This window comes from Lemur catta, chromosome 17 (genome assembly GCF_020740605.2).
Source record: "Lemur catta isolate mLemCat1 chromosome 17, mLemCat1.pri, whole genome shotgun sequence".
NCBI classification, from domain to species: domain Eukaryota; kingdom Metazoa; phylum Chordata; class Mammalia; order Primates; family Lemuridae; genus Lemur; species Lemur catta.
Window position 1 is genome coordinate 27619618 of NC_059144.1, and position 24171 is coordinate 27643788.

The 24171-nt window shown below is 46.4% G+C and overlaps 1 protein-coding gene across 5 annotated transcripts in view; it reads left to right on the plus strand.

Moving 5' to 3' along the window:
- Nucleotides 1-23930, plus strand: part of PTPRA (protein tyrosine phosphatase receptor type A) — a 116307-nt gene extending 92377 nt beyond the window's left edge. For all 5 annotated transcript variants that reach the window (XM_045528952.1, XM_045528953.1, XM_045528954.1 and 2 more), the window contains 14 exons: nt 754-830; nt 8418-8454; nt 11987-12084; nt 13302-13421; nt 14167-14333; nt 14823-14958; nt 15649-15798; nt 16919-17012; nt 17328-17404; nt 17915-18049; nt 20681-20806; nt 20886-21037; nt 22446-22581; nt 23332-23930. In XM_045528952.1, coding sequence (XP_045384908.1) covers nt 754-830; nt 8418-8454; nt 11987-12084; nt 13302-13421; nt 14167-14333; nt 14823-14958; nt 15649-15798; nt 16919-17012; nt 17328-17404; nt 17915-18049; nt 20681-20806; nt 20886-21037; nt 22446-22581; nt 23332-23406 — 1580 coding nt within the window. In that variant the 3' untranslated portion in view covers nt 23407-23930. The remainder of the gene's footprint in view (nt 1-753; nt 831-8417; nt 8455-11986; nt 12085-13301; nt 13422-14166; nt 14334-14822; nt 14959-15648; nt 15799-16918; nt 17013-17327; nt 17405-17914; nt 18050-20680; nt 20807-20885; nt 21038-22445; nt 22582-23331) is intronic.
- The last annotated feature ends 241 nt before the right edge of the window (nt 23931-24171 follow it).

The following is a 24171-nucleotide window of genomic DNA, read 5'->3' on the forward strand; positions in this document are numbered from 1 at the left end:
GGTGGTGGTAGTTTTTTAGAGCTCATTGAAAGAAATTCCAATACAGAGTTCTCCTTATAACCTCTTTCCCGAGTTAGCCATTGCTGATCAGTTGATCTATAACCTACAGACATTTTTCTAGGCCAGCAGTCTCCAGAATGGGATATGCATAATTTAGTGGGATGTGAGAGGAAGATGTTTGAACTTCCCTTTATTTTTATATTTGCTTTTTTTTCTTCATCCTTTAAAAAATTTCATATTTTGGGGTGCATAATACATTAGTACATGTGCATAATTTACCAATAAATGAACATATATCAGAGATGCCACTCAAATTTTTATTGGTGGGGTATAGTACGAAAAAAATTGTAGAGATCACTACACTGGGCATGTGCAGATACTTTTGTCATCTTATTTGTGTACACGTGTATGGGTGGGGGTGAATATATTACACATTTTTTTTAAATATATATATGTTATTCTGACTTTTTTATTTTAAGAGTATTGTCAGTTCATCTGTCAAGAAACATTTTCGTTTTTATCAACTGCTTAGTATTCCATATTGTGGATATATCTATTTAACTAGTCTCCTAATGATAGCTGAGGTATTCCAAATCTTTGCTGTTACAAATAGTGTTGGAGTATGATCATCTTTATACATGTGTGTCTCTGTACACATAGGCACAGATGTCTCAGCTATCCTGGTTACATCAGGAAGAGTGAGAAATAAAATTGGATTTTATTGAAATATTAATTCTTGGGTTTTTTTCCTAGATGATCACTCTAGAGTCCACCTGACACCAGTTGAAGGGGTTCCAGATTCTGATTACATCAATGCCTCGTTCATCAACGTAAGAAACTGTTGCTTTTCTCATTATTCCCCCTGAATGACCATTGACTGCCATCTGTTGGCTGCTTCCCAGCTGTGCATTAGGGGAAATATTTGTCATTTCATGTTTTCCTTGAGGAGTCTGATTTTTACCCTGTCATCATTCTCAAAGGTTTCCCATGTAGAAATCTGAATCTAAATAAGTATTTTTCTATAAGAGTCAGTGAATCCTTTTCTGAGCTGATTCAAATAACTATAAACAAAAGCAAGCCTTGCACTCAATAGTAAAAATAACCCAGGTGCAGTGGTTCATGCCTGTGATCCCAGCTACTCGGGAGGCTATGGCAGAAGGATCACTTGAGCCAAGAGTTCAAGCCCAGCCTGGATGGTACAGCAAGACCTCATCTCAAAGAAAAAAAAAAGGCTGGGCATAGTGGCTCATGCTTGTAATTCTAGCACTTTGGGATGCCAAGGCAGGAGGATAGCTTGAAGCCAAGAGTTCAAGACCAGCCTGCAACATAGTGAGACCCTGTCTCTATAAAAAAAAATACAAAAATTAGCCAGACATGGTGGCATGTGCCTGTAGTCCCCGCTACTTGGGAGGTTGAAGCAGGAGGATCTGTTGAGCCTAGGAGTTTGAGGTTGTAGTAAGCTATGATGATGCCACTGCACTCCAGCCCAGGCAACAGAGTGAGACGCTGTCTCAAAAAAAAAAAAAAAAAAAATCCTGTCTGAGCATGAAGGGTGATGGGAGACAGGAAATACACACACTCACACACACATAAATGAACAGGTCATGTCTACTGTGAACCAAGCGCTGAGGGAAGAGCTGACATTGGGAGGGGGATTTTTTTGGGGGGGGAGTGATTTGGAGAATGTTTATAGAGGTGGTCTAAAAGACCTGAGTATGTTTTATAGGTTATGGGGGAAGGAGCTTGTAGAGTGAGTGAGTTTGAACAGAAAACAGAAAAAGCTAGCAAAAGCAAGCCTGGCTCCTAATGCAGGATGTATAAGAAGAATACTGTTGGAATTTGCACACACATTCTTATTAGCAGCATTATTCACAAAAGGTCGAAGCAACCCAAGTGTCTATTGACAGATGAACGGAGAAATAAAATGTGGCATATACATGCAATGGAATGTTATTCAGCCTTTAAAAGGAAGGAAGTTCTGACACATTGCACAGCATGGATGAATCTTGAAGACATTATGCTAAGTGACATAAACCATTCACAAAAAGACAAATATTATATGATTCTACACATAGAATATAGAGTATATATGCATATATAGAGTAGTCAAATTCATAGAGACAGAAAGTAGAATAGTGGTTGCCTGGAACCAGGAGGAATATGAGGAGTTAGTGTTTATAAGGTACAGAGTTTCAGTTGGGGAAGATGAAAAAGTTCTGGAGATGGATGGTGGTAATGGTTGCACAACAGTGAGAATGTACCTAATGCTATAGAACTGACTTAAAATTGGCCAGGCACAGTGGCTCACGCCTGTAATCCTAGCACTTTGTGAGGCGAGGCAAAAGGATCGCTTGAGGCCAGGAATTCAAGACCAGCCTGAGCAAGAGACCCTGTCTCTACTAAAAATAGAAAAATTAGTCGGGTGTCATGGTGCATGCCTGTAGTCCCAGCTACTCAGGAGGCTGAGGCAGGAGGATCATTTGAACCCAGGTGTTTGAGGTTTTAGTGAGCTATGATGACAGAGACTCTGTCTCCAAAAAAAAGAAAAAAAATGTCTAAAATTATAAATTTTATGTTACATTTTACCAAAAACAAAAAAAGAAACACTGATGGAGAGGTTAGTCTGAATGTAAGAAGGGGCATTTTTTTCCTGAGATTAATGGTAAAGGAGGGGATAGAAGAGATAGAGATGATTTGTAGGTGTTGGTAAAGCAAATTGAAGGAACTCATCTGTTTTCTCCATGAAGTAAAGTCATGGTTATCTGCTGAAAGGAGGAGGTGAGACTGTGACGTGAGAGTAGTGAAAGTTTGGAACAGCTTCTGAGATCCCTGACAAAGGGTACTGAAGAGGGAAAGAATAGGGCGTGTCTAGCTGCACAGAGGACCTGTCTACCTGCCACAGGAAGTCACTGTTTGGTGAGGCCTCAGTTGCGTGATTTTCTCCAGCTATACCCTGGAATTGGTAATAAATGCAGAAAGCATGCGGGACTCAGACAAAAGAGCGAGGAAAGATCAGTTGCTGCTTCAAGTAGTCAGCCAAGGGCTTCGGGTTCAGTGGAGAAAAGAAGTGTTAAGAGTGAACCAGTATACTAGGAAAAGGTGTTGGGATCAAGGAATTGGAGCTCTTGAGAAGGTTGAAAGAGCAGTGTACAAAAAGGTGAAAGATGGAAGAACAGGAGGTTGTGGCCAAAAAATAGGCTATAAGATGGACTTCAGAAATGCCTCATGTCCAGACATTCTCACTAGAGTGGATTTGTTGAAATTCCTGTATATATGTTTAACAGTGACAGTCACGTTTGTAGTTGGAAGGAAAAGGACCCTGATTAGACAAATAATTGCTGCAGTACATGAGGAAAATGGAGAGAGGCTTATAGTCAGCTGGAATTCCTAGGACTTACGTCAAAGATGATGAAAAGATTGGGTGGAACAGGTTAACTGTAATATTATGCAAGAGTGTAGTAATATCAGGTAGAATGTGTCCAGCTGCAGGTAAGAAAATACTCAACTAAAAGTTATGTAGAGGGTAACATTTATTTTTCTCATATAATATGGATGCAGCTGTAGACCAGTTTTAGGGTTGCCTAATTCCATGGTTCGGTGACATCCTTAAGAACCCAGGTGCTTCCATCTTTCTATTCAGATGTCCTCAGCCTGTCAGCAATGTCTCATGGTCACAGGATGGCTGCAGCAGTCCTAACCATTCCTTGTAAACACAGCACATTTCTGTCTATGCTTTTGTCTTTATTAGAAAGCAAGACCTTTCACAGGAGCCTCTCCAGCACACTGTCCTTTAGGGCCAACAGGCTAGGACTGGATCGTGTGCTCATATCCGCTCTCCAGCTACTGGCAAGGGCATTGAGAATTACTATCATGATTTATCCCTCTGAGGCTGGGGAATGGTCACCTTCCAAGCCAATGGAAGATTAATGTCCAAACAAAATTAAAGTTCTGAGGGCAAGGAAGAAAGGGGAGGAATGGCTTTTGAGTTAGTAACCAGCAGCATCTGCCACCATAACCAATTTAGCCCCTTCCTATGTTATTTGTTTTATTTTTTTTTGTTTTGTTTTGAGACAGGGTCTTGCTTTGTTGCCTGGGATGGAGTGTAGTGGCATCATCATAGCTTACTACAGCCTCAAACTCCTGGGCTCAAGTGATCCTCCTGCCTCAGCTACCCGAGTAGCTGGGACTACGGCCGTGTGCTATCGAGCCTGACAAATTTTTGTAGTTTTTGTAGAATCATGGTCTTGATATGTTGTTCAGGCTGATCTCGAACTCTTGGCCTCAAGTGCTCCTCCTGCCTCGGCCTCCCAAAGTGCTAGGATTACAGGCGCAAGCCACTGCGCCCAGTCCCCTTCCCACATTGAAGGTGAAAACAGTCAAAAATTAGTTGAATGTTAAGGCTGGTAAGCAGGTAAGAAGGGGGTCTATTTGTGGTAATAGCACAATGGAAAGAAACAGGCCTTCTCCCTTGACCATGCTTAGTTGGAGCTCACAGAAGTGGATCTTACAATGCCTTGGTGGTTATTAGAGAGTTATTAATAGCTGGAATGAGAGTTTAGGTGAAAAGAGTTAAATTGAGAGCCTTATGAACTCAGTGAGTGTAGAAAAGCAGGAAAAAAACTGTGGTTAACTGTGAGTTAGCAGGCAGAGATTAAAGAAGACTTAGACTTCACAGTTTGTTAAACTCAGCCAACACTTTTTGATTACCTGCTGTGTGCCCCACACTGTGAGTAGGCTTAAAGGTTACAAAGATAAGATGTGGTCCCTGGTATAACACACAGATAGGTAGATCGTTTCTTGTAATGTGCTACATGTGCAAAGGAGGTAGCCAGCTTCTGTGGAGTTCAGAGAAAAAAACATTCATCTCAATCTGGTGATCCAGTAGAGCTCAGTATTGAAGGGTGAGTCAGAGTTCAGGACAAGAAAGATGGGCAGAAACTTCAAAGCAAAGGAGAAGCATAAGCAAAATCACAGACTAGAAACATCAGTCTTAGGTTATAAGGTGGGAGATGAGACTTGATCTTGGAAGGCATTGAATGTCATGTGTGCCCATTGGGGTTCTTGGTTGCAGACCGGAGTCTACTTTTTTCCACTCTTTTAAGCAGAAAGGGGTTTGTTATAAGATGCTGGGTAGCTTATAAAGCCTGTGGAAGAGGCAGTGGACCAAGCCTGGGTGCTACTTAGCAGGGAACAGAGCAGCTATAGATGTATCCGACTATATTATGTGACTGTCACAGTGAAACCTAACAGGTGCTACAAAAGAACTGGATACTTCTGCTACCATGCGTGCCCAAAGACTAGGTTTCTAGCACAGTTGCCATCTCACATTCCTCACTTCTACCCCAAGTCTTATGTGGAAGCATGTGCTAGGAAGAAGCTAGATCTTGTGAAGAACTGAGCTGCAAAGGAGTCTAGGAAATTTAGCTTTTAGTTTCTCAGCCTCTGTAGTAAGAAAGTCAAGCTCAGAAGGGGGTGGGAGTGAGTGCTGAGTGAGCCACCTTACAGTGCCTGACAGCTTTCATTTCAGCTAAGGGGTTTTGATTAATTCTCTAGGAGTACCATCAAAAGGTGTTAAAGACAAGGAGTATCGTGGCTACATTTGCATATTGATCACTCAGGTCATTGTATGGAACATGTATTTAGGAGGGCCAATTGGGGGCTATTACAATAGCAGGTCACAGACGATGAAGGCCTGTTGAAGAGGATGCAACAAAGTAAAAACCACTTTGGAGGTAGAATTTAGCAGGAATTCATGATTGATTGTATATGTGAGAGAGTATAGGATGAGATCCACATGGTTGTATCCAGCATACAGCTGGTCATATTGATCTGGACCTCAGAGGAGATATGCCAAAGCCATGGACTTGGAGTCATTAGAGAAGAGTAGCCAAGAGCCCCACAGCCACTGCCAGGTACACTGAACAGGAAGTGCCCATGGGTGAGACAGGAGGAAAACATCTGAAAGAGCAGAGAGTACAGCATGGAGGAAGGGTTTGGTGACCAACAGGGTTAAGTGCATGTTGAAGATCCAGTGGGAAGGAGGGAGCAGGTATTCTTTGGACCTTGGTGTGTAGGGCAGTGTCCTTTGCTGAAGCAAATTCAGAGGCCATTTGTTGAGCCTCTTGCGAACTGCTAGTTACACTTACGCTTTTTTCCCCTAACTTTATTGATGTATAATTTATATAACATAAAACATTTAAAACACCCATTTTAAATGTAGGATTCAATGATTTATAGTAAATTTACTGAGTTATGGAGCCATCACCATAATTGTTTTAGGACATTTTCTAACAACCTTATTGAGATAAACTTCAGATACCATACATTTCACCCAAAGTTTACAATTCGGTGGTTTTTAGTATATTTATAGATATGTGCAACCATCACCAGTCAATTTTAGAACATTTCATCCCCTCAAAAAAGGAACCTTGTACTCTTGAGCTATTGCTCCTTTAGTTTTAGAACACGTTGCTTACCCCTACAAGAACCTTCATGTCTCTATACAGTTTCTTCCCATTCCCACCTCTGGCAACCACTTACCAAGCCCTTTTTGTACAGAGAACCAAGATCACACATAATCTTGAAGGGAAGTGGTAACACGCACCCTGGAGTGGTGGTGACAGGCAGAGAGAAATGGAGTCTATAGTTTGAAGAACACAAATGTTAGCTAACCTAATGGTCACAGGAGACAGAACAGTGGCAGTGGCACAGATGGCAGGTGGGCTTCCAGCTTAAAGTCGTAGGAAGAACCACTTTCCTCAACTCATTGTTAGATGTCTAAGAGCTAAGAGCATACAGGGTCTTTTTTTTTTTTTTTTTTTTTTTAAATAGAGATGGGGTCTCGCTCTTGTCAGGCTGGTCTCAAACTCCTGAGCTCAAGCGATCCTGTGGCCTCAGCCTCCCAGAGTGCTAGGATTACAGGTGTGAGCCACCACACCCGGCCTGGGATTTTTAGAAGTGTTTCTTTTTACTGGTAGGAATGTAGCTACCACCTACAGCCAGCTGGGATTCAGCTTTCAGAATCCAGAGACATCTTAGGAGCCAGGGAACCACATTTCATCTTTCCCTGGGACATAGCACAAGGAAGATCTCGTTACACTGTACTGGTTAAGCAGTGCCACCACATCACTAAGTAGGTGTGCTTTCATGAGGGCGTGTGGCCCACTCCTGGTAAAGATGGAGCAGGAAGCACTTTGTGGCTGGGCCTTCCAAGAGCTTCCAACAGCTTTCAGGTTGTTCAGGGCCCACATGGTTTGATGAGAATTTAGCAGTGACTTTTTGTGGAGCAGGAATATGATGTACTTAACGTACTCTTAAGAGCTTCTCAGTTTTAATTACAAGTTTAGTACTACAAGCAGAATTCAGCATCCTACATTAAGGCTGTCTCAATTTCCATCTTCTAATGACTTAAAAACATTTGCTAAAACTTAAATTCCTCTTCGCAATAAAAATTTTAACAAGTTTTCTGTTGCTGACTCTGAACAGGTCCTTCTCTGAGGCCTAAAGCTTTCTCCTTCCATTATATGTTGGGAAGCCACCCTTCCATGCCTTGTTTGAACTAAAATAAGAAATTGCTTCTCAAATTTAGGCTCCTTTGTTTATTTGGTCACTGCCTTGCAGCTCTGTATGTCACATTGTCATCTTGGTGTGATGTGACGTTCCATAGATGAAGCTGCCTCTCATTTTGTACATCTCATTGCTGTCTGAGTGGGGCAGAGGGTGATTCACAATCCTTAAATCGAATGATTTTCACTTACCTAGGACTTCTCAAGTGAACATTACATTTAAACAGGTTGGAAAGACAGATAACTAGAATGGTAAAGACCGAGAAAGAAAGTTACTGCCAGATGTTAGTTTTTCAAAGGCTCCTTATCTGTTGAGTGGCACCTGCAGGCTCCGAGTCTGCTTCTTGTCTCCCACTGCCTCTGGAGAAGCCTCTTGTCAAACGCTGGGAGCTGTTCCACCATACCCACAGGCTATTCCCAGAAAGTGTTTGCACCTGGGTAAAACATCCTCGAGAAAATAACCTTTTGTCCTTCCTAGAAAGGACCCGGCTTCATCCCTGGAATCACCACATATGCCTCTGCCTGGAAGGTTCTCACCTACTGAAACATACATTGTTAGCTGCTGATACAGCATCAGAAATGTGGTCTAGTCTAGGAGTTGGTATTTGGATATTCTTATATCAGTATTTATTAATAATTCACTTTGAGAAGACGACCTAGGCCATTTGAGTTTTGTAGTCTTCAATTCCTAGGTCCAAAGCTAATCCCTTGAGAATTTCTAGACTAGAAATCTTTGTTAAGTGCCTGCACTTTTTCACAAGGGAGGCTTTGCTAACTGGTTGGCAGTCAGACTGGAGAATTTCATTCATATCCATTTTTGATTTTCACTTTCTTTTTCTCTCCCTACCCCAGGGCTACCAAGAAAAGAACAAATTCATTGCTGCACAAGGTAAAGTAATGACAGCTTTTTACTTTAGGCTTAACCATGAGCCCATAGTGGGTTTGAGTTTTTTCTTCCAAATGCTGAATGGATTAATCAGAATGCATTAGCTTTTCTGTAATTTTTACCACCTGAAAAAAATATAATCCACCTTATAGGTTTATAACTAAGAGCCCTCATCTTAGTGACTTAGTATCCAGGGGTCCTTTAAAAGAAATTCTTTTGTATATGTGTATTTAAAAAGACATACACCCTCACCCTCACCCCACCCCCATCTTATTTGAGCCAGTTAACTTACACACACGCACTTACACACACACACACACACACCACCACCCCACCCCTGTCTGATTGGGGCCAATTAACCTTAGGTGCTAGTCAGGCTGCTCAAAGTTTGAATTTAGAATTAGTCTCTAGAGAGGATTAGCAACCTCACAAGGTCCAGGCTGATTCTTCTTCCCCAACTTGTGGGCTTGAGTGCCACCATTATTCGCAGGTGGATGGTATAGGAACCTTAGAGTGGGGACAGTGCCATGGTCTTTTACATGTTGTACATACATTTCCATAGCCTGCTGTTCTAACAAGAAGTGTGTTCACTCTTGGGATCCTAGCAAAAATACCTTGATGTTTGCAGCATTAAAAAGTAATTGATGGCCGGGCATGGTGGCTCACGCCTGTAATCCTAGCACTCTGGGAGGCCAAGGTGGGTGGATCACTCGAGGTCAGGAGTTCGAGACCAGCCTGAGCAAGAGCGAGACCCCGTCTCTACTAAAAATAGAAAGAAATTATCTGGCCAACTAAAAATATATGTAGAAAAAATTAGCCAGGCATGGTGGCGCATGCCTGTAGTCCCAGCTACTCGGGAGGCTGAGGCAGAAGGATCGCTTGAGCCCAGGAGTTTGAGGTTGCTGTGAGCTAGGCTGATGCCACGGCACTCACTCTAGCCCGGGCAACAAAGTGAGACTCTGTCTCAAAAAAAAAAAGAAAAGAAAGAAAAAAGAAAGTCTATTTTAGGCCAGGCATGGTGGCTCACGCCTGTAATCCCAGCACATTGGGAGCCTGAGGCACTGTGACAGAAAAAATAATGATATAAGCTAAATTAGAGATACAGGTCAATTAAGGTGGTTGCCCTTGCAGTCTCCCACCCGGGCCTGGCCATTGCCTAACCCTAGTGAGCCCTGCCCTTCCCTCTGCAGCCACCTGTCAATTCAGGCCACCTTCCAAGGCCCAGCTCAGATGCTCTCAACTCAGTGATGATTTTGCCATGGTCAACCACATGCAGTTTCTCCTATCTTTGCTTGCTGTGTTGTTGGTGGTAAATATTCATTGAATGAAAGTCACCTGTGACTTCCTGATGGCCCTTTTCTCTGACTCCCATCCTCTTGAACCTCTCCTTTGTTATTTGCTGACATTGAGTTCTCTTGATTTTTCTCACTTTCTAAATGTTCCTCTTCTAGCTTTCGTTCCTCTTTCTGCCCTTTAAGTATAGTTTAATTTCTCCCCAAATTTGTAGATGACCACTTCCTTGGAACGCTATCTCCATCTTTCATGGCTTCGTTTTCTCTCGGTTCTCCTGCCTCTCCATCTGTCCTCCTTAGTCTCCTTCCCTGGCTTTTTATTCTGTCTGAACTGGATTAATGCTGAGGATCCCCAGCATTCTTTGGCCCCCTTTTCTCCTTCCCCTCTGTATTCTCTTTGCAAGACCACATCTATACCCACCTCTGTTTGGCTGGCTGCTGTCCCTTGAGCTCCTGAGCCATGTTTTCAGAGGAGTTTTGCACCCCTCCACCTGCACATCCCAAGACTCTTCAGATTCAACATCAGAAACTAAAATATCACTTTTACTCAACTTCCAAATTGCTTTTTCTCCTTTATTCTCTGGCTGTCATGATGACTAGAATGTAATCCAGCTAAATCAGCAAGCCAGATTCCGGATTGTCCAGATACCTTACCTGTCCCCTGCTCTAGATATGACTAGTCCTCTTGTTCTTTCTTCTCTGATGTACGGCCTTACCCCGTCTTTCCTCCCAGCTCTGTTGCAGTCACCTGCTGACTGATCCCTCCGTCTTAGCCTGGCCCTTTAGGTTCTGGCATCTCACCTATCTTTCCAGCCCCATCTGCTGCTCCTCTGTGTACCCTGCACAAAGTCCTCACTGAACTCCTTGCAGGCCCTGGGTCTCTGGTGCTCTTTCTAAGCTGCTGCACCCCCCACCCCTCTGCTGGAGTGCCCCTTGTCCCTGTGCCCCCTTTCTAAACTCCCAGCCACCTGATCTACCCTAAGATAGGGTTCAAATGTCACTTCCCCTTGGAGATTGCCCTGACCTTGTGTGGCAGTGAAGCACTTCCCCCTCTATACATCATCTTTCTGGCATGTATACAACTGTTATTGTTGTTTGTTTTTCTTTTTAATATTATTATATTTTTATTTTTACCAAAGGGAATACAAAGTTTAAGAAAATCAGAAGGGACTATAAGACTTATACTACAAAGTTCTCCTCCTTTTCCTTTTCACTTTTTTAGACTAATGGCCCTGAGGCAACTATTTTTATCCACTGACAGCCATCTAATCCCCTTACAAGGCACCTCCCCTCAGTCAGACAGACATGCACACACATGTCCTCTTCTCCATTCTCCCAGTAGAGTCAAATCACAATTTTGGGTTAAGGTAGTATTTGTTATTTATATTATTGTGAGTATACAAATATTATTCATAGCTGAAACACATAGTATTATGACTTTTTTTGTAGTTTTCCTCCCTCTCTTTTCCAAGAGTTAATGGTTGCCCTTTTTTCCTAATTATTTAGTTTTTTATGTACATACTACTGATTTTTCCCCTAAACTCTTTGCTAGACGTATATATCTTCTCTCAGTACCCTCAGATAAATGAGGTTTAATTCTTACAAGTTTCATTTTTTATCTTGGGATCCTTCTAGAACCTTCTTTCTTCAGTTCTGTTATGGATTGATTGACCTCTAGCCTCTGGCAGAGTTATCATCCTAAGATTTTCCTTCACCAATACCCTGCTCTTAGATCTCATTTCTTTCCCTTGCTTTGTTTACTTTCCCGTTTTTGTTTAGAATTTTCTAGTGGCTTTCTGAAAAAGGCTGTGTGGGAGGTAAATTTTGACTTCCAGCCTGAGCAAGTCATCCAACCTTTCTGGGGCTGATGACAACCCACACAGAACATGATAGGAAGCAGTAGATGCCATATGGAGCACTTACCTCATTGTCAGGCCCAGATGTAGGTATTCAGTGACCAGTCATGATTTTTATCATCAGCTATATCCTTGGGAGATGTTGTTCGTATTCTGTTTATATTTTGACAACATTCCCTACCCTCACCCAGTCCTAGTGAAGCCCCTAGCAAGTACATGGTGGAAATATGGGAAATGTTCAGTTAGGTGAGTGGATGGATGGGTTGGATATTTAGTTCAGGACATATGGGCACAGGCTGCCAAAAGTCAGGAATGAATGTTCCCAATTTCCCAGCATTTTTCTTCTCCTTGGTGTGTAATCTCTTCATCTTTGCTATTTGCTTTTAGGACCAAAAGAAGAAACAGTGAATGATTTCTGGAGGATGATCTGGGAACAAAACACAGCCACCATTGTCATGGTGACCAACCTGAAGGAGAGAAAGGAGGTTAGTGGAGAAATTAGTAGGAGGGCCCCTGGTACAGGTGTGACCAGCAAAGGGACTGCTTGGCTGGAGCTCTGAGCTTGAGCCTGGTTGTCTACCTTTGGTGGCTGCTCTGCCAGCGGTTCATCCAGACAGACAGAGGCTGATTTATCTACCAGACTTCCCTATGGCCTGGAAGCCTCAGATGAACCTAGGGTGTGCCTAGAGCATGTTCCCTGTTTTTGGTAGTCAAATAACTCACCCTGGTTCCAAAACAACCTGAAAGAAAGACTTGTGCCATTAGCTAAAGAAAAGCCACAGAGAGGGTTTTCTCCCCTGGCTTCTCTAGTTTTCATTCCCTTGGCTTCTCTAGTTTTCAGTCCCCTGGCTTCCTGTCCTACCTCCTAAGGCTTGGTGTATCCTAGAGTCAGCAGAGGAAGCTGTATGAACTGAGACCCCTACAGGGGTATAAGGGAATGGGAGGCCTTGGCCTGATCCTGCAGGCAGCCTTCTGGCTGGTCCTTTTCCTTTTGAGACTACCAAGTCTGTGCCTGGCCAGCCCAGCCCCATCACTGGGCCACAGCCAGTGCCAATCCTGGGTCCTGGATGTAGTCCCAGAGAGGAATCCCCATTCATGACAATCTTTCTTGAGGATGGCCCTTGAGTCATCTTGATCACCATCCTGGCATATTGCGTGTATTGATCACAGCTCCACATGCCTAGGAAGAATAATGCTTGGGCTGGGCTTTAGGTTAAGTTTCCTTCATCCAGACCTCTGGCTCTTGGAAGCTGTCCAAGGCCCAGGCAACAGAGAAGGCCTCAGGCCTCTCATGGCAGGTTTACAGACTATCAGTCCATCCTGGTGGCCCCCTCATAGGAGACTGCTGGTTTAAGGGCTTCAGACAGACTTGTCCCTAGAGCATGACCTCGGATATCATGGGAGTGCAGATTTTATAGGCAAAATGGCTTCAGATTCACCCTGAACCAAAGAGGAGCAAGTGGTGATAGGAAAGATTGAGCAATGTGAAGCTGGGGCCATGTGTAAGTTAGGAGATTGTGCTAAATAGGATGAAAGCTGAGAACTTGAGAAAAGGACAATTTGAATAAATAAATCTACAACTGACTGAGATGAAAGAAGAGGCCATTTAGTCTGGGTTTTGTAGTCTCTTCCTTTTATGCCCTTTGCATCTACCAGGGGTGGGCAGTCTGAGGTCAAGGAATGCATGTCTGTTTCTTTCCAGTGTAAGTGCGCCCAGTACTGGCCAGACCAGGGCTGCTGGACTTATGGCAATATCCGTGTTTCTGTAGAGGATGTGACTGTCCTGGTGGACTACACAGTACGGAAGTTCTGTATCCAGCAGGTACTGTCTCCTACCTCCTTTCTCAGTTCTTGTGTAGGATTTGCTGACCACTAAGAGAGAGAGAACACACTGGGTCATCCCCCCTCTTACTCTCAGGGTGGTCAGGAATTACTGAGTGTGCAGTATGTTTAGATTCTGAAACCAGAGATCTGCGCTCCAGGGAACTTCTCTGTCAAAGCTAAGGGAGCAGCATTTTCATGAGTAGCAGAAAAAATACCATTTGAGATAGAGTGTGATCATCTTAGATATGACCAAGTACTATGGAAAGGGAGCATCAGGAGGTGGATTAGTCTCCTAGGTGCTTGTCTCACCTACCCTCCTTTTCTACTGCAAAGGCTCCCAACATCAAGGATGTGGTGAGCCTGCTCCTGGCCCTCCACAGCAGCCCTGGAAGCCTGAGCAAAGGTCACCTTCAGCCGAGGGGCAGCATGGTGCTGTGAAAAGGGACTTACTAAGACTCAGGAGCCCTGCATTTTAGCTGTGACCCTGCTATTTACTAGTTCTGAGACCTTGACCAGGTCATTTAAGTTCTCTGAGTTCCACTTTCCACATTTGCAGGCCAGGATTAATAGTAATAACCCTGCCTGATGCATGGGGTTACTGGGAAGATTCTCTGTCCATGGTTAACACTTCCCTGGGTACACTCTCACTTCCCCATTGTCACTAGCAGCCACACTGTCACCTCCCAGCCCTGGTGCTACCTGCCCCTGGGTATCAGGGCAACACACAGGATCTCACTCCACAGGTGGGCGACGTGACGAACAGAAAGCCACAGCGCCTCATCACTCAGTTCCACTTTACCAGCTGGCCAGACTTTGGGGTGCCTTTCACCCCCATCGGCATGCTCAAGTTCCTCAAGAAGGTGAAGGCCTGTAACCCTCAGTATGCAGGGGCCATCGTGGTCCACTGCAGGTCAGTGTGGCCTGACCCCTTGGCTCCCCACATTCTGCCCCCATAGCCAGAACGGAGGAACAGCACAGGGGCCCTGGCTGAGGGGTCTGGCACAGAGCAGGTGAGCTGTTGGGGCCCCAGGGCAGCAGTCAGAGAGACTCCTCAAGTTCTAGTGCTGGCTGGAGAATATGACTTGAGGAAAGAGGGAAGGGCAGTCCTCCAAGACTGGGAGAGGAGAGACCCTGCTGTGAAGCCAACAGTCTGGGTCAAGTGCTGGCCGTGTATACTTGCACCCTTCAGACCCTTCTGAGTATCCAGGTGCCCAGTTCTCATAGCTGGAGGTTAGGAGTTCACAGTGAGGTTCTTGACTCCAGGAGAGCCCCAGCTCTGCCCCATTCAGAATTAGAATTTAGAGCCTGGAGAAAGAGCATCCCCCCTGTGCTGCCCCTCCCCATCTGCCCCGCAAGGCATGCTGGCTATCCTGGTAACACCCCTGCTCTCTGGCTGCAGTGCGGGTGTAGGACGTACAGGCACCTTTGTCGTCATTGATGCCATGCTGGACATGATGCATATGGAGCGGAAGGTGGACGTATATGGCTTTGTAAGCCGGATCCGGGCACAGCGCTGTCAGATGGTGCAAACAGACGTGAGTGATCTGTGGGTCAGGCGAGGGAGGGGGAATTCCAAGACCAAAACATCTTCTACACAGAGGATTCACTCAGTCTTCCAGGTTACTGTAAAGGATGATCATGTAGTGTGATGAAGGGCCCTTATAAATCATATATTTAAAGAAACAGCACAGAAGAGGTTGTGGCTTTGTGCCTGGAGGAATCAGGAAGGCAGATATCATGTTCACTGGACTTTAAGGGAACAGGCAACTGAGAGAGCCAGTGCCCACAGAGTCCTGACACAGCTCAGCCACGACTGGGAGCAGCAGTGCGATGGGGTCCGTGGTGAGGGCACAGCCCCAGGAGGGAGGCTGGTGGGAAGCTGGGACCAGATTATCACAGATGTTGTGCGTCTCCGCTTTCTGACAGCCCCTTCAGACTATTGAGTCTGCACTCTCAAAATAAGCAGGAGTTGGATTTGTCCTTCTCTGCAGGTTTCCAACATCCCAAAGGTATACTGGGACCCTCCCTGCCAAGCTAAGCACCCCCGAGAGGGACTCATGCATTTCAAGTCCTGCTTCACTGAATTGGGGCAGTAAGAGGGAATCAGTTTATCCCAGCTAGGATCAAAGGAGAAGTGGACTGGAGAGAAGTAGGGGTAAAAGGGGGTGACCTGGCACAAGGACCATGCTGTGTGTGACTGAGAGCTGGGCTTGTCCATGTTTCAGATGCAGTATGTCTTCATATACCAAGCCCTTCTGGAGCATTATCTCTATGGGGATACAGAACTGGAAGTGACCTCTCTAGAAACCCACCTGCAGAAAATTTACAACAAAATCCCGGGCACCAGCAATAATGGATTAGAGGAGGAGTTTAAGGTGAGTTGGAGCTGGACAACCTTCAATTGAAGGATCCCAGGCAATATGGGATGTTTGACTTCTTGTGCATTTACCAGCAGGTGGTAAATTCCCTTGTGAGGCATGCCATTGGTTAAGGAGCTGACCCTCTCCTCATACTCGTCATTCTCAACCTGTCCTGCATGTTAGAATCACTTGAGTTGTGTTTAGGGGGAAAAAAGAAACAGGCAATGATATTTTTTTAGGCGACCCCCGCAGCCCCCCAGGTGATTATAATGTACAGCAAGAGCAACGGTTTTGTGTAAGGCCCATATAATAAATATTTTAGGCTTTGCAGGCTATATGGTCTCTGTCCCAACTACTTAATGCTGCCTTTGTAGCATAGAAGCAGCCATAGACAACTGAGCATGGCTGTTTCAGTAAAACTTTATTTATAGGCAGCAGGCTGGATTTGGCCTGTGGACCTTAGATTGCTGACTGCTGCTATGTGCCATTAGAAATGGCTCTCAACATACCTAAGGCCTAAGTCATGCTCTCATCAATAAAAGTGCTCCCAGAAGCAAGAAATTCTGAGTTGGGGTGCAGAGGACCACTTTCCTTAGAGCAGTCCTTGTTAGACTGTAGAATGTACACAGATTTCCTTGAGATCCTGTCAAAATGTAGGTTCTGACTGAGCAGGTCTGAGTTAGGGCCTGCATTTCTAAGAAGACGGGGCCAGTGCCAATGTGTGGGCTACACTTAGAGTAGCACGGATCAAGAAGGAACCTCAGAATCAGGGGAAGGGAGAATGTACACCTGAGTAAGTTTTTTTTGAAGAGTTTAAGACTGCCTCTGGGGCTGTCAGCAGTGCAGGTACACTCCCTCCTATGGTACTGGGATCCTTGCCCTAGGATCACAAAGTTCTAGGCCAGGGGAATCCCAGGAGGGTCCATGGGAGCCTGGAAGGAAGTATTTCCCAAATACCTCTCTTCTTGGCTTGTTCACTGAGCTTAAAGATAGAAGAAACAATGTTCCAACAAGAACATGTGGAAATGGAGGTTGGAGCCAAAGTGGCCTGAAGGTGCAGGCCCAGGGACAGGCATAATCTTGTCATGTTCAGTTACTGGGATCAGTGACATTTCCTCTCCCTTTCCTAATTCAGAAATTAACATCAATCAAAATCCAGAATGACAAGATGCGGACTGGAAACCTTCCAGCCAACATGAAGAAGAACCGGGTTTTACAGATCATTCCATGTAAGAGCCTTCTCCCCACCCCAAAACCTTATTGCCCCATCCCTCAATTCCCTCCACCTTTGTACTTCTCAGGTACTAGTTAATGATTGGCTTGCAGACAAGAATCATGGCATTGGCCTCTTATTGCTCCCAGTTCTTTAGTGGCTTCTGGAAATAAAAGACCATAAAGGCCAAAGGCTTTCTCCCTCCTGGGCTAGAAACAGGCATGTCCTTGCCCAGCTGGGATTATATGTGCCCGGGGCCTGGGGCGGGAGCAATGGAAGGAGAGGGAGAGGACAAGTTATATTGGTGAGCCACAAGGCTCTGTCCTTGCAGATGAATTCAACAGAGTGATCATTCCAGTTAAACGGGGCGAGGAGAACACAGACTACGTGAATGCATCCTTCATTGATGTAAGTGGTGGGTTTTTTCCTGGAGCTCCCAACACCCCGTGGGGATTCAGCCCTGGGGCTTTCAGTGCCTCCCTCACATACCTGCTTGACAGGATCATCTTTGAGACAGTCAACAATTACTGAACTGATATCCACCCACCCACCCTGCATACTAGGTCTGTCCAGCCCCAAAGAGCAGAAGATGGGGGGAAACCAAGGGCATGCACCAGTGTGATACCTGGAGGGAAAAGGTTCCCAGGACAGACCACAGCCAAGAGGCTGAAAAACTGACTGAGTTCCGATCTTTCCCATTCCTGCTCTCTCCATCCTTGCTCCATTCTCCTTCCCTAGCCCTGACAGAAATGGACCAGCTTGTTAGATGGGGAGCTCTGCCTGGGATGGGTTCGCATCCAAGCGGCACCCATTCCTTCCTAGTGGCCTGTCTCACTGATTCCCAGACAGGCCTATCTTCTCCACTAACCCCTTCCTGATTAAACCGTCTCACCCCTGCAATTGATATGGCCTGTATAGGGCTACCGGCAGAAGGACTCCTACATCGCCAGCCAGGGCCCTCTTCTCCACACAATTGAGGACTTCTGGCGAATGATCTGGGAGTGGAAATCCTGCTCTATTGTGATGCTGACAGAACTGGAGGAGAGAGGCCAGGTGAGCTCAAAAAGGTCCTGGGCTGTGGGAAACAGACAGAATGAAAAGGGGTGTGTGTGGTTGTGTGTGTGTGTGTGTGTGTGTGAGAGAGAGAGAGAGAGAGAGAATGGGGAGGTGGGGGAGGCTAGAAGGTATGTTTAGACCTTTTCTCTGACTTACACTGTCCAAAGGGCCATTTCCAGGCACTATTGCCCAGCCAGTTGGTGTCTGAGCAGTCATAAGCTTCTCCCAGGACTGGAAAAGCAATATGGTCTGAGCCTCCATTTGATTCCCAGACTGTTCACACCCTTTCACTTTTCTCCTGAGCACAGTCCCCCCTAGCCTAGCCTTTGTGCACGCCCTCTCCTCTCTACCTCCCCAGGCAGGGCAGCGCTAGCAAAACGAGGAGTGCAGAGCCAGACCAAGGCTCTGAGGTGTAGTCTGTGTGAGTATTCCTGAGGGAGAATCACATCTTTGCTAACTACACGACAGAAAGCAATAGAATTTAAGAAATTAAAAAAACAAATTTACAATTTAATATTCAGTAACAAGGAAATATTTTAAGAAAAAGCCCACAAGTCCAATTAAAAAGTTGCATTATCTGGGAACTCTAACTAAAAAGAGACCTTAGAGGCCCCCTAGGTCAGCTCCCACTAGTATAGGAAGCTTCTTAACACTGTTCGTGAATCAGAATCTTGCAGCCTCTACCAAGGACATCCCTCTGGCAGCAGTGAGGAGGACGTATTAGAAATGAGCAAGCCAGAAGCAGAGAGGAAGGCTATGACAGCAATGCTGGTGGTGAGGGGCTGCCACTAAGAGAGTGAGGGGGGTGTGAATTAAGCATGGCACCTACCCATGACTCCCTGAATTTGTAGTTAATTAAAAATTAAAATACAAAATGTTTTACTTTTGTTATCCGAAGTCATTAGTTCTCCATTCTGTACTTATATAGTTTATTTTAACTTTGATACAAGGCTTGACATATACTTGGTCACCCTGATTTTTTTTTTTTTTTTTTTTTGAGACAGAGTCTCACTTTGTTGCCCGGGCTAGAGCGAGTGCCCTGGCGTCAGCCTAGCTCACAGCAAGCTCAAACTCCTGGGCTTAAGTGATCCTACTGCCTCAGCCTCCCCAGTAGCTGGGACTACAGGCATGCGCCACCATGCCCGGCTAATTTTTTCTATATATATTTTTAGTTGTCCAGATAATTTTTATTTCTATTTTTAGTAGAGACGGGGTCTCGCTCAGGCTGGTCTTGAACTCCTGACCTCGAGCGATCCACCCGCCTCGGCCTCCCAGAGGGCTAGGATTACAGGCGTGAGCCACCGCGCCTTGCCTAAAATAAGACTTTCAATAGTGATTTTATTTTATTTATTTATTTATTTATTTATTTTTTTGAGACAGAGTGCCGCTGTGTTGCCCGGGCTAGAGTGAGTGCCGTGGCGTCAACCTAGCTCACAGCAACCTCAAACTCCTGGGCTGAAGCGATCCTACTGCCTCAGCCTCCCGAGTAGCTGGGACTACAGGCATGCGCCACCATGCCTGGCTAATTTTTTCTATATATATTTTTAGTTGGCCAGATAATTTCTTTCTATTTTTAGTAGAGACAGGGTCTCGCTCTTGCTCAGGCTGGTCTCAAACTCCTGAGCTCCAGCGATCCGCCCGCCTCAGCCTCCCAGAGTGCTAGGATTACAGGCGTGAGCCACCGCGCCCGGCCACAATAGTGATTTTATTTGGACTGTGAGACTATTAGCAATTTTTTTCCTACTTTTCTTAATTTTTTCCAAATCTCTTATAATGAACCTATAGTACATGTATGATTGAGAACTTACAAATTGCCAAAAGCAAAGAATCTCAGATCTTACCCCAAAATGCTCTAAAGAAATGGACAGTATAACAATTTTGTTTTATTTACATATTTATGCCTTGGCTTGTTCTGCAGACATTGAACAAATTCTTTTACCAGATACTTACAGAGAGCTTACTGTACGCCAGGCATTTTGCAAGGTGCTGGGAATACAAAGATGAAAAGGGATACACCCCTTCCCCACAGGAGCTATAGAGGGAGTCGAGCCAGGTGCGGAGCAAGACAGACAGTAAACTATCTCCTGCTCACTAGCAAGGACAGAAAGGCAAGTGCTAGCAACTCTAAGGTACCATTACAGATTAAAGAGAGGAAGGGAAAGGGACCAGAGGGTACTGTGGACCAGGCTGTGGTGAAGCACCATGGCTGGGTGGAAACTTGAGTGGGTTTGCATTTTCTGGATTAGCAGTCTGACAGATGGAAGCAGCTATAAAATGTGGAAACACCCCAAGGCAGGGGGCGTGGATTGGAACAGAGACTTTCCTTCCTCCTCCTCTTCCTCCTCCCCCCGCCTCCTTCCTCCAGCCACTGAGTGTTGGATACCTTGTGAGCCATAGTCAGAGTTCTTTACAGACCATGTCAGTGTTGCAAATGTTCTCTGGTAAGGATCGGAGGTTAATTGGAATGTGAAGGAATGTAACTACCCTCCAAGTTTTCAATACCTTGGGGATGGAGTGTGTCAGAGTAAGAGTGGCTATACTGAGAGAGGGGCCAGGCTGCTCCTGGGGCAGTGCTGCCTCTGCCACACATGGTATCCGAGCCCCTCACCTCTCCCATTTGTTCTCCAGGAGAAGTGTGCCCAGTACTGGCCGTCTGATGGACTGGTGTCCTATGGAGACATCACCGTGGAGCTGAAGAAGGAGGAGGAATGTGAGAGTTACACCGTCCGAGACCTCCTGGTCACCAACACCAGGGTAAGGTGGGTGGCAGGTAGACCTGTCCCACAGGGAGAGCAGGGCTGCCCCTGCCTTCCTGATCCCCCTTCCTCCAAAGGAGAACAAGAGCCGACAGATCCGGCAATTCCACTTCCATGGCTGGCCTGAAGTGGGCATCCCCAGTGACGGCAAGGGCATGATCAGCATCATCGCAGCCGTGCAGAAGCAGCAGCAGCAGTCAGGGAACCACCCCATCACCGTGCACTGCAGGTACAGCTGGCCCCAGCCTGGCGCGGGGCAGGGAAGCAAGGACAGGCAGACGGGGCAGCAGTGAGTGTGTGTTAGACCAAGGGGAAAGGCAGACAAGAGCAGGATGTTGGTGAGCACATGGCAGTCAAGCTTGATCAAGGCAGGGCCAGATGATAGGAGAGGACCTTGGAGTTTGAACTTGGCACAAGAAGTGCTGGGGACTAATAATGTCAGATACTGGGCAGGGGAGTATTTGGGGTGGGCATGGGGTGCAGGAAAGCAGCAGGTGAGACGACAGTGGAGCCACCAGACAGGCTGTATGGGGTGAGGGCCTGGCCTTCTTAAGGAGCAGGAAAAGAGAAAAGGGCAATTATTTTAAAAACGGTTTGAGGAAAAATGAACAAGACTAAGAACATAGGGTGAAAGAGGAGAGGGGTCAGGAGGCCTCCCAGGTTTGGGCCTGGGTTGCTGATAATGGTTGGTGTGACCACAGAAGAAAGATGGTAAGGAGACTTGTTTGGGGGGAAAGGTAAATTTTGTTTAGGGCATGTTGTTCAAGATCGCATATTAGAAGAAATACACTCCTTTACTTAGAACCCTAACAATGGCTAATAAGGCCCAACATGATGTGAGGGCTCCCTGCCCAGCGCAGGCAGGGGGCGCAGCAGGGGCTGACCTCCCGAGGGCTCTGACCTCGCCCCCACCACTCTCCTTCCTTCCGTCATCAGATCTAGCTGCAAGTCCTTCCGCCCCCCAGGCACAGTCCTGTGTGGGCCTGAGCTGCTGCTTTCCCAGACAGCCTAGGGTTTCCCCCAGCCTCCCTGAGCACCCTGCCTAGAACCCCACAGTCCCTGCCTCAGAGCAGGTACTCAGTAGGTGTCTAGTGAGTGAATCAGCTGATGATGTTGAACAGGAGAACAGCGTCTGGATTCCTTGGATTTAGGAAGAAAATGACAGGCATGGCAGAGAATCAGCAGACACACTGGTGCAGAGGGGCAGGCAGAGTTTGTCAAAGGAAGGAAAAGACAGGACTAGAATGAGTTCCAACCTCAGCAAGCAGAGGTCAGGGCATCCCAGGCACATTTGTAGGCGGACAGCAAAGACTCAGTGCTGGTAGCATGTGAAGGTCATCCCCATGGTCCCATGGGCGAGTCCCTCCACAGGCACATGGGGCTGTGCAGGAAGGGCACAGGGTGCACGCCTCCCCAGAGCTGTGCTCTCACAGGGCTCCTCCAGGCTGGGTGGGTCCACACGGCAGAGGTGAGCATGGATGGACCTCCTGCCCCATCCCCACCCCAAGAGTCCCTTTGGATTGCAGACCTTCCCTGGAGCACCAACCTGAGCCTTTGTCTGCTCTTTGTTATTGTCACTCACCCCCTCGGCACAGAGGGCCATCGCAGGTGTGGTAAATATATCTGCTCTGTTGCAGCGCCGGGGCAGGAAGGACGGGGACCTTCTGTGCCCTGAGCACCGTCCTGGAGCGTGTGAAAGCGGAGGGGATTTTGGATGTCTTCCAGACCGTTAAGAGCCTGAGGCTGCAGAGGCCACACATGGTCCAGACACTGGTATGCTGCCCATGTATTTGTCCATGTCCCCATACCATCTGCAGCCCTTCTCTGTCAGGGCCAGCCCAGGGAGAAGGGTCTTCAGAGGGGCCCACCCAGTAGTCAAAAGACCACCTAACCACAGACCCACCCTTCCCCAAGGTGCCCCAGACAGGAAGCACCCTGGGAGGCAGGATGGCAGCGGGAATGCAGGCCCCGTCCCCAGAGGATGTGACAGGTTGGAAAGTGGGTGCCTGGGTACCCTGCAGGGCTTGTCTGCACTTCTCCATAGGTCCTGGGTGGGGATGACCCAGGGGTACCTGCCTTTGTTATGCTCGGGCTCCCTGTTAAGAGACTCTTAAGCTGGACATCCACAGAGGTTTTGCTGAATCCCATGGTGCTAGAAAAGTTTGAGAGGGAAAGAAAAGTGGATGTTAGGAGGTTTGGGAGAATATGAGGCTTTGAGAGGCAGGGCACATCCTAGCCTGGCAGCCATGGTAAGTATAGGCCGCACCATCTCCCAGCCCAGCAAACTCACATCTCACCTCTGCAAGGCCTAGGACGCTCCTCATCAGCTCTGCTTGTGGAAGGCCCTCTGCACTCAGCGCAGAAGGGGAATGCTGCCAGAACTCTGGCAGACAGGTCAGGGCTCCGGTGGAAGTCCAGAAATGTTCCCTCTCAGTTTTCCATTTTCAAAAAACATGGCTCTATTAGGAACTATGGGTACAGCATTCTTTTCAGTAACCCTGGCTTTTCCCTTTTGCTCTCCAGGAGCAGTATGAGTTCTGCTATAAGGTGGTGCAAGAGTATATTGACGCGTTCTCAGATTATGCCAACTTCAAGTAAGAGGCGGAGAGGGCCCGCGGACCAGGAGGATTGCCTTTAATATTTTGTAATATTCTGTTTTGTTAATATACCCCAAATTGTGTATATATCTTATAACTGTTTTAGAAATTGGTACATAGGCTTCTATTACCTATTAGGTGGAAATTTTATATGTAAATGTGTTAGCACTGATAGTCCTTTTTCCAATGTTTTATTGGGGAATTAAATAGTGTGATGTTTGGATTGATATCGTCAAATCATCGGCCTGGAAATTGGGCTAGATTGTTCTTTGGTTAATACATCTTTTCCTAAAAAAGATACACACAAAATCCATTCCAGGTAGCTCAGCACCAACTAAGAAACAAAGCACAAAGTTCTCAGAGCTCTTGAGGAACGTGGTTGTCCCTGTACCACATGCACTGTAAATACCCCTCCCTCTACCCCACCCCTGCCCCCACCAACACCATAGTGGGGAGCGACGGGACCAGAGCGATATCTCTGGCACCACACTAGGGACTATCAGGTAATAAAAGCTTTGACTCCCTAAGGAAATGTCTCTCCCTTTGTGTGGGCTGGGGCAGCCATATGGGGCTGGGGCTCCTGGGCTACTCCTAGCCCTGCTGTTGCTGTTCGCTCAGCTGGCCTTGAGAGGCCACAGTCCCCAGGCGCCTGCTGTCTACCAGCTCTTAGGTCTGGTAGAAGGCCTCACCGAGAACTTCCTTTCATTCCCAGCACATCTTTGGTGGCGTGGTCCCAGCCAGCCCTGCCCCTGTGTCCTCACTGAGT